The sequence below is a fragment of the Eublepharis macularius genome, chromosome 1 (genome assembly GCF_028583425.1).
Source record: "Eublepharis macularius isolate TG4126 chromosome 1, MPM_Emac_v1.0, whole genome shotgun sequence".
Taxonomy (NCBI): Eukaryota; Metazoa; Chordata; class Lepidosauria; order Squamata; family Eublepharidae; genus Eublepharis; species Eublepharis macularius.
In genome coordinates this window covers 100,348,595-100,367,231 of record NC_072790.1, presented here as the reverse complement: position 1 = coordinate 100,367,231, position 18,637 = coordinate 100,348,595, and the positions used below count along the sequence as shown (strand labels likewise).

Here is an 18,637-nt window from a genome sequence, read left to right as displayed (position 1 = left end):
TGTATTACAAATGGGGAGCTATTTGTAAAATAGCCACCCAGGGGAGAGGTCATTTTGTTTGCATTTGCCATTGGTTTTAATGGTTTCACAATTTTTTGAATGACTGCAAAAAAGAACTTAACCTAAACAGTTTGGTGAAACAAAGGATTTTGCCAGTGTATACCCAGGACTTTGTTCTATTTTGTTTTCACCACATGATTAAGTGCTGGATCCTTTCTCTTTCCCTATCCCCATAAGGGTCGCCAACTACAGATTTGGGGCACCACGCGGGTGGGGATGGCAGAATTTGGAGAGGGGACATGATGTCATGCTTCAGAAACCACCTCTTAACCTGCCATTTTCTCTCTGTAGTCGTGTAATTCCAGAACGCCTAGACGTTGGCAACCATACACCTATTCTTTCAGCACACGATTGTGAGGGTAGCGAGCATTCTAATAAGCATTAGCGAGTTGCAAAGGGGGATTAGGACTCCTGCATCCTTAAGACTTCTGTGGCAGCAGGAATTTTAGCAGGTGCAGAGTGGGGTGAAGATCGGCAGGCGTGCTTGCACCCACTGAATCTCTTTCTTCTGTTATTGTTCAAAGCACAGAAAACTCATCTTTCTTTACTCTGTGCCACTTCGGTTCTTACTATGACGCTCAACAAAAGAGTTTCTGCTGACGGGGAGAGGTCATATTTCCAGCAAACACATTTTTAACGGGCGGACAAATGGAGAGAACATGATGCACCACGCATGCGCCCCTAACAAGAATACTAAAGTCGTTCATCAAGTCGCGCGCGCGTCCGCCCGCGTTGGAAAGCGACACCAACATCCTCCTCCGCGAAATAAGGCTTTCAGAACAGACTCCCTAAGTAGGCGGAGCTACCACTTCAACCAGCCTTTCCGGAAAAAGCGGCCTTAGCAACGGCCCTGCCAGAACGGCAGTCATGACGCAGTCTGTGGTGGTGCAGGGTAAGCGCCCGGACGCTTTAAAATCTCCTTTCTCTTAGCTCTATCTCGCTCCCTCCCCATTTGACTGTCGTTTCTCCCCCTCCTCTTTCTACAGTGGGGCAATGCGGGAACCAGGTCGGCTGCCGCTTCTGGGATCTGGCGCTGCGGGAATACGCCGCCGTCAACAAGGTAACTAGCCCCGCCCATTCCTGTGGACGTTAGTCCGCGCGCGCGGAGTAGAGTTCTAGGCCTTGGGTTGGCTGTTTGCTGCAGAGGCGCGCTGAGTGTGCGCGGCTCCTCTCCGTGCGCGCGCCTGTTAGCTTGATGCTTCACTCATCGTATCTTTTAGTTTAACGGAAAATCCGTCTCCTGCCCTGCCCTCCTCGTTATAATGTAGGAAAAATTGTTACAAAAAAGAGAGGGCGAAGATCTGACTTTCCATTTACCGGGTTCGTGTTAAGGGACTTGTTACCCTCGCCTTGTGGGCAGTGTTTTAATCCCCTAGGTAGCCAGGTGAGGCCTTGCAGCCCTTCCGTAACCGCAATTTGCCGCAGTTTTCGTTGTAGTCTTAGTATCACTCTAAAGCGTGGCATTCTGATGTGACCAGATTAAAAATAATTCGTTTCTATTTCCTAGAGTATGGCTTTCATCAGCCGTTTGAAGAGTTGTCTATCTTCAACTCTTGAGCCAGTTCCTAGGCTTTGCTTTGTCCTTTCCTGAACGTAGCCTGGCGATCAGTAGAAGGTGACAAACCCTCTGGTGGTCACCCGCCCCTGGCAGGCAACCTTGGAAAGCACATACTGGGTGTGCTTCTGGCAGGGCGCAATAACATCACTTCCTGAAGTGATGTCATGGCACCAGCCACAGGCCTGTTCCTATGATTTGTTGGGGCTGGAAGTGATGTCCTGAGCCTCTGAGCACTCACGCAAGGAGATTAAAATAGGTAAGTCCCAGGTTCCCCACCACCACTGGGAGGGTATAAGGACCTGGGAATCCTAGTGACATATAATGCCATAGACTCCACCCTTTGAAGCAGCCATTTCCTCCACTGTTACCTGGAGATCAGTTGTAGTTCTGGGAGATCTCTAGTAGGGTTTACAGCCTCCAGGTAGTGGCTGGAGATCTCTTGGAATTACAACTGATCTCCAGGCCACAGAGATCAGTTCATCTGAAGAAAATGACTACTTTTGGAGGTGGACTGTATGGAATTTTGCCATGCCAAGGTCCTTTCCCTCCCCAAACCGCACTGTCTCCAGGTTTCACCCCCCCCCCCCAGATCTCCAGGAATCTCCTAACTTGGAGCTGGCAACCCTAATCACTAGTCACCACCTGAAGGTTGGCAACCCCATAGGTGTGTGACCTAGGAAGGACGTGGAGCCAGAGAAAAGGTGCAAATCCCCACCACTACCTTTCTGCTGGCAAATGTGGGGTGGTAAGGAAACCAGAAGCTTCTCGCCTGCCCTGAGCAAACAAGTGCTTTAAGGTGAATTCCCCTAATGTATATCTGAGTCTTGTTGCGCTTCTGTGACCTAGCACATGGCATGCATATTATATATTTATATCATTGGTTTGGATGTTACAGGTCTATAGCATATGCAGATATTGTACTAGTATACATACTGAGCAAGCATAGCTACTTTGCCTGGGTAAAGCTGTTGCCCACCTAGGTTTGCAAATCTCCGGGTAAGCTACAAAACTCAGAGGCACCCCCACTACTAGAAACTGTAAACACCAAGTAGAAAACTACACGTGAGGTGCAGAAACAATAATTATTGTAATAAGACACAATAACAAAGGGCACAGTGGCAATAGTTACAGCCAAATCAAATATAGTCACATAAGTAAACAATGCCGGAGTGTAGCCTCACTCCGCTGCATTCAAATGAATAATAAAGGTATGCCGCACAAGTCCAAACCGTCTTGGTTAGGCAATAGTTAAATGCCGAGGGTCAAATCAAAAGGACGGGGGAGCGCCCACTCTCTCCAGCTGCTCCCGGCAGGAGATTGGCAACGGGTTTGCCTGGCTAAATTGTCCCGTTTCGCAAGGCTCACAGCTTCATCAAAAGCCACAAATAAATTCTTGGTGTAAAGCGTATTTCCTTTACTGCAAAATAACCTGCTGGACAAGAATCAAGCTGTGAGCCTAGCGAAACGGGATAATTTAGCCAGGCAAACCCGTTGCCAATCTCCTGCCGGGAGCAGCCGGAGAGAGTGGGCGCTCCCCTGTCCTTTTGATTTGACCCTCGGCATTTATGAATAAAGCTTTGGATTGCAGCAGCGGTCTTTTGGCGTGTCCTTAGTGTGCCTTTGTCTTGGAGTTTGGGACCGTTCCCCCTGTCTTTTTGCCTAGGCAATAGTTAAAGCCAATTGAAGTCAGAACGAAGTAAACGCCGTCGGGTTTAAAGGCTAAAGGCACCCATGTGGCACACCAGAGAATCTGTCCAACAAACAGGGCCGGCAAATGCTACCTGTTGTTTCGTGGATTCACTTCCTCCGGGACGGTTATCTGCGGTTTCCAATACACAAACTGTAAAACATACCAAGAGCATATGGAAAATACAGTCTCCAAAGCATAAAGTGGTAAATGTACCCACTGAGTAAAGAACATACTTACAAAGTTTCCACAGTGAAAAAATCTCAATTACATAAGTCCAAGAGTCAACGAATGAAACTGCAAACAGACCAAATACAAACAAGAGCATACGGATAAACTCCATTTCTACAAAACGAAATAAAAGCATACATACAGTAAATGAAACGCATACTTACAAAGTTTCACAAAGCATTCACAGAGCTACAGTGAAAATGTTTTCGTCTCAGTCAACAAGTTAATCAAACGGCAACTAAGGCAATCCCAGCTGTATACATTTCCCAAATTAAGGAGGTAACAATCTGCAGACATCCTTAAAGGTACATCTCATAGAAAACAAGTAAAATTGATCTCAAGGTTCAGCCCTGAGGGTTTTAACGGATGCAACCTGTGAATCCACATCAACTCTTTCTGCAAGAGAATCTTCTTGCAATTACACTCAGGTAAGTTTTGTGCTGAAAATAAAATTGTAAAGTGGAAGTCATCCTCCTTGTGATTTTTACTAATGAAATGATCGACCAAAGGAGCCTCTAGAACTTTAGTCCTGATTCGCAAAATGTGTTCCAGTAAACGGATCTTGAGGACTCTGGTGGTACTGCCCGCATATAAAAGATTGCATAGGCATACAATCAAATAAACTACACCGTCTGATTTGCAGTTAGTAAAGAGGCGTGAACGTACAACCACATCCATACCTGGTATCTGGATATTGCGTCCTGTAATTGCCCGGGGACACACACGACACCTGCCACATCTAAAGTGGCCAACCGGTGAGCGGGAATCTCCTGCAGTTGGACGCAAATTCTGGAGATCTTCCAGAATTACAACTGGTCTCTAGGTGACAGAGTTCATTTCCCCTGGAGAAAATGTCTGCTTTAGAGGGTGAACTCCCCTAAACCCTCCTCTCCCCAGGCTCCACCTCGCAAATCTCCAGAAATTTCACAGTCCAAAGTTGGCAACCCTAGTAGTGCTCCAAGCACTGGATGGGGTTTAAAAAAAAACTACTGATATTGCAAGTGTAATGATGTCACTTCCAAGGAAAACTCAGAAGCAATGGCAGCAGCTCTAGGAATGGCTGGAAACTCTGGCACATCTTCATGCCTTGTTGGCCCTTCCTAGTAACTTGGTTGGCCACTGTGTGAGATAGGATACTGGACAAGATGGACCACTGGCCTAACCCGGCAGAGCTCTTCTTATGTTCGTTCATCCTCCAAGTATTCTTCCTCCAGCCTAAGGAGCCTTCTTCCAACTTAAATGGCTCTAACTTGAGCCAAAAGGAAAGATGGGGTACAAGTATTTTAAATAAATACATAAATATTTTTATTTTTTATTTATGTTATTTATAGTCCACCTTTCTCACTAAGACTCAAGGTGAGTTACACGAAGTCAATACAATCAACAGCTAGAACATTCAATAAACAATGCAATAGGGCATGCAAATGCAAAATCAGCAGAAATTTGAAAACAAGCAGAAATCTGATTAAGAGTTGAAATAATGCTGAAACAAAGAATAAATAATTAAACATGACATATTAAATGGCACAGAAATTAGTAGGAACATACTTAAAGCAACAACATACACAGTAGTATAATCTACAGTCCTTTGAGCCGTTTTCTTACACCACAGCCCTCCTACCCATGTTAAAAAAACCCTCTTGAATAATTTAGTTTTGCACAATTTGCAGAAAGCCAGGAGAAAAGTAGCCCTCATCAGACATGCTGTTCCCTAAGGTAGGGGCCAGCACCGAGAATGCATGTGTATGGGCAGTTGTTGATTTTGCCCATTTGAACAGAAAGCCCCATTCAAATGAGTGAAGCTTGTAATAAGTAAATAAAACGAATGCATATTTTACTATTACTATGTGTATTTTACTATTGGGATGTAAGTGGGTTGTTTTCAATGGGAGTTTGATCCCTAGTGCTCACCAAATCATGAACTTGGCCAGAAAACAAATCCCTGATTAGACACTGTGGGAATGTGCCTTTTGGTTATTCGCTTTCCTTCTTTCATTCTCCAGTTCAGTTCTTACTTTGCACAAACCATAGTTTGCCCTTGCATCCAAACCACAAACTATGTTTTCTGTCTGGCTTCCAAACCAGAATTGTGAAGCTTGGATTGAAGATTATTACAGTTAGGGTTGTCAACAGACCTGGAAGTAAATGTTCCATTCCTTTAATAGAGGCTTTATATGTGGAAATGGACAGATGAAGACTTTCATAACATGCCTTAACATCACTTGGTGTATAACATCCTAATAAGCCTCTTTTAAAGGGACAGTTTTTCTCCTGGCATTTGGCAACCCTGTTTGCAGTTTTAGTTTGGAGGGCAAACATAAATCATAGTTGCTTGTTCATTTATGATGGCTAACTAAAAAGGAACTAAGCAAGATTACAGCCCTAATTTCTTGGGCAGGCCAATGAATAAAATGGAACTTGCTTCTGAGTTGACCTATTTATGATATCTCCTTAAGAGAGGGGAGCATGTAAATGTAAAGCTGCTTATAACAACTCATATATCAAACCATGGTGTAATGTTATGAGTGAAGCGATACACTGCCTCCATGCCCCCACTCCCTCTCTTTCAACAAGAAGACAGTTTACTGCAGAAATAAGTTTGCCAATAAGCCTGAGAAAAAAATGTCCTGCCCCTTTACTAAAACCTTAATGTGTAGAAATGGGCAAATAAAAGTAAATAACATCTTATTAAGCCTCTGTTGAAGGGACAGGGCATTTTTTTTTCCTGCAGGCAGTTAGCAACCTGTGGCAAAATTGTTTTGCATATAGAAAAAAAATTGGAGGAATCATCATACACAGGAGGATCACAACACACTTGGGGCACTTGCAATAATTAAGGTCTTTGGAAGCTATATAGAGGGTATATTATCTTGGAGTTAAATTATTTATGCAAAGAGTCCATGAAGTGTTACACTTCAATTTCTACTTACAAAGGTTTTTTTTTTCCAGAAAGGACTTTATGATGAAGCATTGAGCAGTTTCTTTAGAAATGTGGACACTAGGTAAGTTTACCATTCTGAACACTTTAAATGCCTTTATTTTTCAAACAATTGGGAATGCTACCGTTAAACCAGCTAGTTAACATCTTGTACTGTGTCATGTAAGACCTCAGTGGAGATCTTCAAGAAACATTACAAGGCTTTTTTTGTTTTGATTTTAATCAGTATTTTTTTATTATTTTAAGCTGCCTTGTGCCAAGGGGAAAGGTGGGATAATTATTTTAATAAACAAATAAAGACAACCCTATAGAAACCTTTCTCTATGAATTTTTTTGTTTGGTGTGCATCTTACTATAGTTAGGTCGTTTCCACACGTCTTTCCCCCTTATGGAAAATCATGCAAAACTTATGAAATGACGGTGTCTTCATGGCACAATTTCCCATCATGACTCTGTTTCCTGGCACAATGATGTCCATTTCCTGGCACAATGATGCCAGTTTGGTATAGTGGTTAAGAGTGCGGGACTCTAATCTGGAGAAACGGGTTTGATTCCCCACTCCTCCACTTGAAGCCAGCTGGGTGACCTTGGGCTAGTCACAGCTCTCTGGAGCTCTCTCAGCCCCACCCACCTCACAGGGTGTCTTGTTGTGGGGATAATAATAACATACTTTGTAAACTGCTCTGAGTGGGCATTAAGTTGTCCTGAAGGGCGGCATATAATTTAAATATTATTATTATTATTATTATTATTATTATTATTATTATTAAATTGCGCCATGAAACAGAGTCATGATGGGAAATCGCACCATGAAGACACCATCAATCCGTATGTTTTGCATGATTTTCAGGAGGGAAAGACAGGTGAAAATGGCCTTTTTGTAACTCCTTCCCTTTGGAGTTTGCAAATATGTGGAGAGTCATTGCAGAGTGTCTGTGGTGGTCATTGCAGCACATGACATCATCACTGAACAGAATAGCATTGTGTGGTAAGAACAAGAAGGGATGGGGAGGAGAAGAGGGAGGGGGAGACTTCTGAGGTAACTGCCCTCTGGATTTATGGCTGTCCAATCCCACACTGTCTGGCCTATTTCTTTAACCCCCTCAGCTGCCCACAATCAGTAAAATGGGGGAAAGAAGCTTTATTTACTCTGTTGGTAGTGTGTAAGCTTTGTGTTTTCTAAAGGGCTCTTATTTCTGATTCTGACCCTAGTAGAGGAATGTTATATTGAACTGTGAGGGAGGTATAAACTGCAGCATGCCCCCCCCTCCCAGGCTTAATTCCTAGCAGGGGTGTGCATAACGGGAAAAAACAACTGAAAATACACACAGAAGTCGCTGGTTTGACTCAATAAAGCAGCTTCTGAAACGCTGAACCAAATCTGGGAAAGTAAATTGTAACAAGTCCCTCCCACCAAAAGTGTGTGTGTTTTTTCAATTCGTACCTTCCTGTAGCAGACTGGCACTGGGCTTGCATCACAGGGCAGCAGCTTATTTTTGTGAACATTGCTAATCAGATCCCAAGGGGAAAGAGACTTTGTGTTATTAATTAACTCTGTTGATGGGAAGGGGGAATGAGACCAATTTACATGAGCACATCTCCCCACCCTAAAGCTAACCGGGAAATGACATTTTGCAGCAGAGTTCTGAGCATCAAAAGGAAGGATTTGGATTCACCCCTCATAATAAAAAGTCCAGTAGCACCTTTAAGACTAACCAACTTTATTGAGGCATAAGCTTTTGAGAATCACAGCTCTCTTCGTCAGATGCATCTGACAAAGAGAGCTATGGTTCTCGAAAGCTTACACCTCAATAAAGTTGGTTAGTCTTAAAAGTGCTACTGGACTTTTTACTATTTTGCAACTACAGACTAACACAGCTAACTCCTCTGGATCTATGACCCTTCATTGTGGGAACAAAACCTACAAAGAACAAGGAAACATGAAACTAACAGGCAATACCAGGATGCAAAGGCAATAAGTTATTGACGCTATCAAAAAAGAAAAAAGTGAACATGAAGCAGGCTTGTTTTTAATGTTGTTGCACTGCACTTCTTGCAGAGCTCTTCTACTTGAGGGTACCCTGCTGCCTTTGTTCCATCTGCTAACACTCGCCTTCTATGGGTCCATTGCTTGGAGATGTGTGTATGTGTTACTGTGCTTGAAGAAAAACTCAATGGAATAATGGTTGATGCTGTTTTTGGTTAAGAGCAAAAACAGCTACCCTGGAGCCTTGTTTCCCCACCCCCTCTTGAAACAGTGTGCATTTGTGCATGTGCAGTCAGCGCATGCTCAACAGACCAAAACACATGGAAATGAAAAACCAAATGGATCAGTTCCAAGCTGGCACCAACCAACTCAGAACAAACTAGTAATAAAACGGAACTGTTCCAGAACTCTGTGGAACTGAAACAGAATCCTCAGGCTTGCTCTTTCCCTTGCATATGTCTTATTAATGAAAGATAACTGGATTTGTGGCAAACTGTAGTTTGTTGTAATGTTCAAATTGTCCGGGGTCTGAGTCCCAGCCCCCAGACTTGGTAGGAGGGAACAGCAGGTCAGCCGGGCTGACAGGCAAACAGAGGGGGCAACCAGCAGACAGCAGGTCAACTGGTCAGCCAGCTGACAGCAGGTCAACCCCTCCCACAGGCAAATGGAGCCAGAACCTGCCGGTGCCAGGGGCAAGGGGCAAAAGCCCAGGGCCTCAGGAGGCAGGGGGAGACAGAGAGAGGCCAGCGAGTCCCACTCCCCTAGGGAGGGAAAGGGGGCTAGGCAAGGCAGAAGGGGGCAAGGGCAGAGGGATTGGGAGCCCAGCAGTCACCCACCCAAAGACCTTACCTGAGGAGGAGAAGCAGCAGCAGCCCCAACAACCCAAAGCCATGCCCCAGCTAGAAAATAGTAGCCTGGCCCAGGGGTTGCCAAAAGCCAAGCCACTCCAGGTGGGGCTATTGGAGGCACTCTGCAGGAAGCCCTGGGCAACCAGCCAAGGAGCCGCAGCTGGACCCACCTTCAGCCATCAGCTCAGCCAGGGAGGCCGAGCTGCTAGCCAGGGGACTGCAGCTGGACAGGCCTTCAGCAATCAGCCAAGGCAGGGAGGCTGGGCAGCCAGAGAACAAGGCACAGCTGGTGCTGGTCAGGGGGGCCAGATCAGCTACCCCAGCTGCAACTGCTTGGTGCAGCCCAAGGCCAGGCTGGAAGAGGGGTGGGGCAGTAGAAGGAAGCCCTATAAAAGCTGGCTGGGAAGAGCCCTGTGGTGGTGGGTGTGAGTGAGGAGTGATGATGTGGAGTGAGAGCAGTAAGATGCAAGGGTGGAGGCTTGGAGGAGAGTCCTGGAAGGAGGAGATGAAGGAGGACGCAGAGGGTAAGCAGGCCAGGTTGAGCAGGCCAGCGAGTGGACTGAGAGGGAGTCTGGGTGAGGTATACCGCCCCTCCTTCCACAGAGCAGGGTCCTGCAGAATCCCTGGCCCCCCTGTGACGTCAGGAGCAGACCGCCCAGGGCCACGCCCAGCGGCAGCAGCGGCAAGCCCTGACAAGTTGGTGGCCCGTACGGGGAGAGACGTTCCGACGCAGGCGCCAGTCAAGGGGCGGCCTCCCAAGGCTGCCGCCCCAGCGGAGCTCGGACCGTGGCTGGAGGAACGCCAGGATAGGATGTGGGGAAAGCTGGAGGCAGCCTACCCAGCCGCTCCAGTGGAACTAGCACAGAAAGCGGAGCTGCAGATGCAAGCTGGCGCGCTCACTGAGGCCTTGCCAAGGGTTTGCGCCCTCGTTTGGGAAAATAACCCACCGCCTGGCAAGCAGGTGCAGAGTCTATGCGCCACCGTGAAGATAGGCCGGCTGATCCTACAAGCCCTGTTGGACTCTGGGAGTGCAGTCTCAGCAATTCGGCCCCAGCTCCTCCCAGCTGCCACCCCAGTGCACCGCTGGATCCCGGTGACAGATGTGATGGGCCGCACCCAGCCGTACCCTACGGCCCTAATCACAATAGAGTACCTAGGGGTCCACCACCAAATGGAAGTTGCCCAGTTAGCTCACCTACCTGTACCAATACTGCTGGGAAGAGATGCCCCGGGGTTCTTCAGGCTCCTCCAGCAGGCAGCGGAGAAATTGGGAAGAGACACCCCAGAGATCGCCGGGTCTCGGCTGAAGGCGGCAGGGGAATTGACAGACCCACAAGTTGCCACCGCTCTGCAAGTGGAGGAGGCCAACGACCCGGGAGAGGGTCCCTCCACCAGACCAGGGGCAGAACCAAGGACTGGAGACCCAGTTGGAACCCTGGCAGACCACCCATTCCATGAGGCTCAAGGGGCAGATGAGTCCTTGCAGCGCTTGCGAGAGACAGCCGCTCGTGAGGAGGAGCAAGTGCGGGATGAACGGAGGTCCCAACGGCTCCCTCGCATCGAGAAGCAAGGAGGGGTTTGGGTTCGCCTAGCTCGTGCCCCAAATGGCCAGGGGGAGGTCCGCCAACTACTCGTGCCAGCAGCCTATCGGGCAGAAGTCCTCCGCACGGCCCATGAGCACGCTTGGGCCGGGCACCTGGGGCACCACAAGACCCTGAGGAAGGTTCTTGAGCAATTATTCTGGCCCTCCGTGAATGCAGACGTGAAGGCCCACTGCCGCTCATGTCCCACCTGCCAGCGGGTGGCAGCCCGCCGCCCGCCGAAGGCCCCCCTCTCCCCGCTGCCCGTCATGGAGACGCCCTTCCAACGCATCGCAATGGACTTCATCGGACCGCTGCCACGCACACCCCGGGGCCATCGCTTTGCCCTGGTGATTGTGGACTATGCCACGCGGTTCCCCGAGGTCATCCCGCTGAAGACCATGCAGACCCCAGGGATGGTACGGGCCCTGTCCAAGTTTTTCGCGATGGTGGGGCTGCCAGACGAAATTTTGACGGATCGGGGGGGCCCGTTCCGTGCCACAGCCATGCGCCAGCTCTGCCGGAATTTGGGGATCCGGCAGGTGTTCACCTCGGCTTACCACCCTCAAACAGACGGGTTGGCAGAGCGGCTGAACCAGACCGTCAAGGAGGCCCTGAAGAAGATGACGCGGGACAAGCCTCACCAGTGGGACTTGTACATTGACCCGCTCATGTTCGCCCTCCGGGAGACCACGCAGGCCTCCACCGGCTTCAGCCCATTCGAGCTGCTATATGGGCGCAAGCCAAGGGGGATGCTCTCCCGGCTGATGGAACGCTGGGGGCCCCGGGCCAGCAGCCCCGCACCCCCCATACAGGAGTATGTGAGCCGGCTCCGTGACCGGGTGCAACAGTCCCAAGCGGAGGCAAATCGCAGACTGACTCGCACCCAGTCAAAGCAAAAGGCCGCCTATGACCGGGGTGCACGGATGAGGACTTTCCAGGCCGGAGAGAAGGTCCTCGTGCACCACTCGGTGTTCCCAAGAGAGGAAGGGGACCCATGGAGGGGTCCCTACCAGATTCGAAGGGTGCTGGGCCCCACCACCTACGAAGTCCAGTGTGGGGTTGGCCGGCGTCGGCGGAAGACCCTGCATGTGAACCTCCTAAAGCAGTGGCACGAGCGCCCAAAAGAGGAGTGCGGCGTGGCTGAGGACCCGCTAGAGCTCCCTGACAGTGTGCTGCCTTGGACCACTGATGCCCCGGAGTTCGAGGAGCCCAAGGTGGACCCTCAGCTCGACCCAGCTCAGAGGGCCCAGCTACAAGACCTCTGGGCTCGGATTCCCGGGGTCTTCTCCCGCAGGCCGGGCAGCACGAGCCTGATCCAACATGCCATTCCAACAGACCCGGGGCAGACAGCCCGGGCTACCTGGCGCCCCATCCCCAGGAAGCGGTGGGAGGCAGTGGAGAAGGAGACCGACGAGATGCTCAGGCTTGGGGTAATCGAGCCCTCGCGAAGCGCTTGGAGGAGCCCGATAGTCTTGGTGCCCAAGCCAGATGGGACCACCCGATTTTGCATCGACTATCGTGAACTGAATAAGGTGGCCCAGTTCGATGCATACCCCATGCCCCGAGCAGATGTGTTGGTAGACCACCTAGGGTCCGCCCGCTACCTGTCGGCCCTAGACTTGACGAAGGGCTACTGGCAAGTGCCAGTGCAGCCAGCGGACCGGGAGAAGACAGCCTTTGCCACCCCACGAGGCCTCTTCCAGTTCAAGAAGATGCCGTTTGGTCTACACGGGGCAGCTGCCACGTTTCAGCGGCTGGTGGACCAAGTGCTGGGAGAGTGCCGGGCGTATGCAATGGCGTACATAGATGACATCATCATCTTCAGCCCAGACTGGCCCACCCATCTCCAACACTTGGAAGCTGTCATGGGGGCCCTCCAGCGAGTCGGACTACGGGCTAACCCAAAGAAGAGCCACCTGGGGTTCCAGGAACTCCAGTACCTGGGCTTTGTGGTCGGGGGAGGCCGAGTTCGCCCACCACCAGACAAGGTGGCCTCGATAGCTGATGCCCCCCAACCCCGGACCAAGAAGCAGGTCCGATGTTTCCTGGGACTACTGGGGTATTACGGGCGGTTCATCCCCCACTTTGCCTCCCGAGCCGCCCCCCTGACAGACTGCTTAAAGAAGGGGCTGCCCAACCAAGTCCGGTGGACCCCAGCACTAGAAGCAGCTTTCAAGGACCTGCGGTCAGCCCTCTCTAATACCACAGCCCTGTGGAACCCGGACTTTGACCAACCCTTTACACTGGCCACAGACGCTTCTGACACCGGCCTTGGGGCAGTCCTGACTCAGGAACGTGACGGAACCGACGTCCCCATCCTCTTCCTGAGTCGGAAGCTGCAGCCCGCAGAGAGGCGCTATGCAACAGTGGAGCGGGAGGCCCTAGCGGTCAAGTGGGCAGTGGGGGCCCTGCAATACTACCTGGCCAATAATCCCTTTGTCCTACTAACGGACCATGCACCCCTGCAATGGCTCCACCGCATGAAGGCACACAACCCCCGTGTGCTGCGGTGGTACCTCTCCCTCCTCCCCTTCCGGTTCACCATCAAGTACTGCAAGGGGGCGCAGCATGTGGATGCGGACTTCATGTCCCGCATGTTTGAGTCTGACCCTGACCCCCACAACTCAAAGCTAAGTGGGGGTGTGTGTCCGGGGTCTGAGTCCCAGCCCCCAGACTTGGTAGGAGGGAACAGCAGGTCAGCCGGGCTGACAGGCAAACAGAGGGGGCAACCAGCAGACAGCAGGTCAACTGGTCAGCCAGCTGACAGCAGGTCAACCCCTCCCACAGGCAAATGGAGCCAGAACCTGCCGGTGCCAGGGGCAAGGGGCAAAAGCCCAGGGCCTCAGGAGGCAGGGGGAGACAGAGAGAGGCCAGCGAGTCCCACTCCCCTAGGGAGGGAAAGGGGGCTAGGCAAGGCAGAAGGGGGCAAGGGCAGAGGGATTGGGAGCCCAGCAGTCACCCACCCAAAGACCTTACCTGAGGAGGAGAAGCAGCAGCAGCCCCAACAACCCAAAGCCATGCCCCAGCTAGAAAATAGTAGCCTGGCCCAGGGGTTGCCAAAAGCCAAGCCACTCCAGGTGGGGCTATTGGAGGCACTCTGCAGGAAGCCCTGGGCAACCAGCCAAGGAGCCGCAGCTGGACCCACCTTCAGCCATCAGCTCAGCCAGGGAGGCCGAGCTGCTAGCCAGGGGACTGCAGCTGGACAGGCCTTCAGCAATCAGCCAAGGCAGGGAGGCTGGGCAGCCAGAGAACAAGGCACAGCTGGTGCTGGTCAGGGGGGCCAGATCAGCTACCCCAGCTGCAACTGCTTGGTGCAGCCCAAGGCCAGGCTGGAAGAGGGGTGGGGCAGTAGAAGGAAGCCCTATAAAAGCTGGCTGGGAAGAGCCCTGTGGTGGTGGGTGTGAGTGAGGAGTGATGATGTGGAGTGAGAGCAGTAAGATGCAAGGGTGGAGGCTTGGAGGAGAGTCCTGGAAGGAGGAGATGAAGGAGGACGCAGAGGGTAAGCAGGCCAGGTTGAGCAGGCCAGCGAGTGGACTGAGAGGGAGTCTGGGTGAGGTATACCGCCCCTCCTTCCACAGAGCAGGGTCCTGCAGAATCCCTGGCCCCCCTGTGACGTCAGGAGCAGACCGCCCAGGGCCACGCCCAGCGGCAGCAGCGGCAAGCCCTGACACAAATCACCAACAATTGTTTATGGTCTTTCTTCAAAACCAGGATTCCTAATCATGGTTTATTTCTTATTTGAAATCTTTGTTAGGAAGAATGAGTTGAGTTGAACATAATGGCAAAATATGCTTTGCCAGTAGGGTTGCCAGGTATCCAGTTTTCACTGGACAGTCCCAGTATTTTCTTGGACTGTCCATGGGGAATGGAATATAAATGTCTGGTATTTTTGTGCATGGGAGGAATGGCTCTTCCTCCTCCTACTAGCCATCTGTCAGCTGTATTGAGGTAAATTCTGTGGTTGAGCAGCTTCCTCCCATCAGCTGATCTATTCTGAGCCTGCCAAACATGCCGGGAGTTGTAGTTTTCATGTGCCCTTCCAGCTCCATAATCCTTTCAATATCCGCTTTCTTCTGTCTTCGCCCAGATGCTGCAGTTCCCCCACTGAGCCTCAGGGTGTCATTGTGGCCCAATTTTCTCTGAGAGGTGCTCTATTTCTTCATGGCCCCTCTCCTCCTCTCTGCCCCCCCCCCAACCTGGAGTATGCCTCCTGGCCAAATCGCCAGTCTTCTTTGTGCTCTAGGCCACTCCGACTAGTCAGAGCCTGGGAAGGAAAGCAGGTGGCATGATGACCTCACTTGTGGAAGTGACATCGTCACTTGAGGCCAGGCGTGTGCACACTAGGATTGCCAGTCCCCCACTTGGGGCAGGGGATCCCCCACTCCCACCCTCCACACCCTGCCCCTGCTTACCTAACTGGCAGGGGGAAAGTGGGGGAACGTGGCTCCTGGGGCATGTTACTGGGTGGCATTGCATGCTCCTGCATGTTGCACTGGGCCAAATTGGGCCCATTTGGGGCCTAAATTGGCCTGCTGTGAAGCACAGGAGCTCGCTACGGCCCTCCCAGCAGCACTCCCGTGATCCACAGCAGGCAAAATCAGGCCCACTGCAAAGCATGAGAGTACTCCAGAGCCCATTGCACCACCCCAGTTGTACTACCATGCTCCACAGGGGGCCCATTTCAGCCCCAATGGCCCAAATCAGTCTGCTGTGGAGCACAGGAGTGCGTCCAGGGCAGCATGTGGCCTGCATGATGACATCAGTTCCTGAAAGTGATGTCATTGCACAGCCCAGGAGCATGCACATGCACATACTTTGAAAAAGCTGCATGCCAGGTCTCCCTCCTCCCACCTGGAGGTGAAGGGGACCTGGCAACCCTAGTGCACAATAAGAGTTTTTTACTGGTGAGTATCAGGTCCTCCCCTCCCCTATGTCTAGTATTCTGCCAGAAACCATCTGGCAACCCTATTTGCCAGAAGTCTTCAGTTAACTGGCTGTGCACAAGAAGGAAGCAAGTGTGTGAGCCCAAGGATTCCCCAGGGTTATTCTCATTACAGCAATCCCTGGTTTGGGCCATTAGATTAGACTTGTGTGCCTTAAAGTTGGCAACTTTTATGTTCACTTTGTTAACCCCTCAGTAGAAATGAAAAGATTTAAAGCAATAACCAGACATTTTACATGTGGTCCTTCTGAATTGATTGATTGGACTTCTGGTTTTTCTAGAGCAGATGGTGATGCTGCTGACATTTCCAGAGGAAAAATTTGTTCCTTAAAAGCACGCGTAAGGCCAAAAAAACCTTTCTTATTTCTTATACTGTTAATACCTGTGAAATGTTTCACATGTTTGGGGTGGGGGGGTGTTAATAAAATGTATTTGATACGTTTCTCCCACTGAAAAGAATATACGTGGGAAAAGAATATAGGACTGCTGTATTATAGAGTGGATTCTGATTGCAGACCTTCTATTAATTTAGGAAAATAGTTGACTGAGTGAAGTGGCCTTTGGTTCAGTTCACCTATTCAGCATTCAATTTGTAATGTTTTGGCCCTGCTCAGCACTGAGCTATTAGAATGAAACTTGGTAAACACATTCAGGGATCAGTTGTGTGTCTCATGTTTAGATACCAGCCTGATCTCTACATCGATGATCAAAGAGGTGGAGGACAGATTGAGACATCAGAATGAGAATTGATGTGCATGTTCTGAACAAATATCCAAGATTTCAAGTGCAAACTTCAGCTTTATTCCCACATCCTTTCACAAAGAGGTGGAGGAGAGTGCCATCAAGTTATAGTTGACTTATGGCAACCCCTACTGGAGTTTTCAAGGCAAGAGCCTAACAGAGGTAGTTTGTCATTGCCTGCCTCTGCAACCCTGGTCATCACTGGAGGTCTTCAATCCAATTATTAACCAATATCAACCCTTCTTAGCTTCTGAGATCTGACGAGATTAGGCTTGCCTGGTCTTACAAAGAGGAGAAAGTAAAAAACCATTTGTAATGTGATATCAAAAAACAGGCCTTTGTGCTTTACTAACAATGGATATTTAGTAGTATATGCTTTGCTATTCTGGTCAAGCAAATTATGTTTCAGATTATCTAAAAGTCATTGTGCTTGGAGAAAGCAGAAGACTATAGCTTTCAAAAATGTGTATTTTAATTAGTTGACACCATAAGCAAGATGATTGAATTACAAGGGAAAAAAATCCAAAAATGATTATTAATCTTTTTTTGTAGACAAACTCCCTGACTCATCTAACATGTGCAATTTATAAACAGCTTCTTCTTCTAAATCCAGTTGCTAGAACTGTGTGTGCTTTCAGCCTAGAAAAACATTGATAGCACCAATCATCTTTTGAGGGGAGTGGGTAGAAATAATGGGTTTAGTTCCCTCCTCTCTGCTGAAATGCTAGTCCGTGTAATTATTTATTCATTACATTTTTATCCTGCCCTTCCATCAAGGAGTTCAAGGCAGCATAATTCTTCTCCTTTGTTTTATCCCACAATAGGATGAAAAGGAGTGACTGGGAAAAGGTCACCTTGTGAATATCATGATGAACATGTATTACTCGGTCTCCCTAGGCCTAATTTGACTCTAGAACTACAGCATACTTTAAACTCAACTCAGTGCGCCCAACTGAGTGAGCACAGGATCCCAACCAATCTCTAAACCTGGTGACTAGAGGCCAATTCTGGCGACTAGAGGCCAATGTCACCAACCACTTTGCCAATCACCAGTAAACAGACACTCTTCCTGAACATCCTTTTGGTCCACACAGCTGCATCTTCCATGTTATGAGTCCCTTTTTCAGTTAGACTTTTCCTTTAACCCTCTTCTTACACCCATTGGGTAGATTGCTGCCACCAGGAATTATATTCCAAAATAGTTCATTTAAATTTTCCTTTTAATAATGTGCTCTTTGTGGGACTATGTGGTCCTGAGGATAGGAATGGGATATATAGGAATAACAAATATCCTGGGATTAAAAAAAAACAAAAATAAACTTTTATTTCTACAAGAAGCAGGGCTTTTTTTCAGGGGGAACTCAGGGGAATGGAGTTCCAGAACCTCTTGGAAATGGTCACATGGCTGGTGCCCCCCCCCCATCTCCAGACAGAGGGGAGTTTAGATGGCCCTCCGCACTGCTTGGCGGCGCAGAGGGCAATCTAAACTCCCCTCTTTCTGGAGATCAGGGGGCGGGGCCACCAGCCATGTGACCATTTTCTCTGAGGGCAACCCACTGAGTTCCACCACCTCTTTTCCCAGAAAAGAAGCCCTGACAAGAAGCTTATCAGTTTCACTCTAATACTTAAGCTTAATGGTTTCGAAGATAGTTCTCAGTTCTTAAAGTTTCCTCACATAGGCTCAGTCACACAGATATATATAAACTTTCCCTCTCAGGCGCGCACACAGTTTGCCTACTTCAGATATATCAATCACTCACTCAAATATATGTCAGTTTGGTGTAGTGGGTAAGAGCGGCAGGACTCTAATCTGGAGAACTGTGTTTGATTCCTAACTCCTCCACTTGAAGCCAGCTGGGTGACCTTGGGTCAGTCATAGCTTCTAGGAGCTGTCTCAGCCCCACCCACCTCACAAGGTGTTTTGTTGTGGGGGTAATAACATACTTTGTAAACCACTCTGAGTGGGTGTTAAGTCATCCTGAAGGGTGGTATAGAAATCAAATGTGGTGTGTGTGTGTGTGTGTGTGTGTGTGTGTGCGTGCGCGCACACACACACACACAT

At 49.5% G+C, this 18,637-nt stretch overlaps 1 protein-coding gene across 2 annotated transcripts in view; it reads left to right on the top strand.

Moving 5' to 3' along the window:
* The first annotated feature begins 860 nt into the window (after positions 1-860).
* Positions 861-18,637, top strand: part of TUBE1 (tubulin epsilon 1) — a 29,444-nt gene continuing 11,667 nt past the window's right edge. Inside the window, exons 1-4 of one of the 2 annotated variants that reach the window (XM_055000596.1) lie at positions 861-952; positions 1,047-1,120; positions 6,486-6,538; positions 16,116-16,173. In XM_055000596.1, the coding sequence (XP_054856571.1) occupies positions 928-952; positions 1,047-1,120; positions 6,486-6,538; positions 16,116-16,173 (210 nt within the window). In that variant the 5' untranslated portion in view covers positions 861-927. Of the gene's footprint in view, positions 953-1,046; positions 1,121-6,485; positions 6,539-16,115; positions 16,174-18,637 lie in introns of those variants that run through there. The other variant, XM_055000603.1, reaches the window with a different exon arrangement.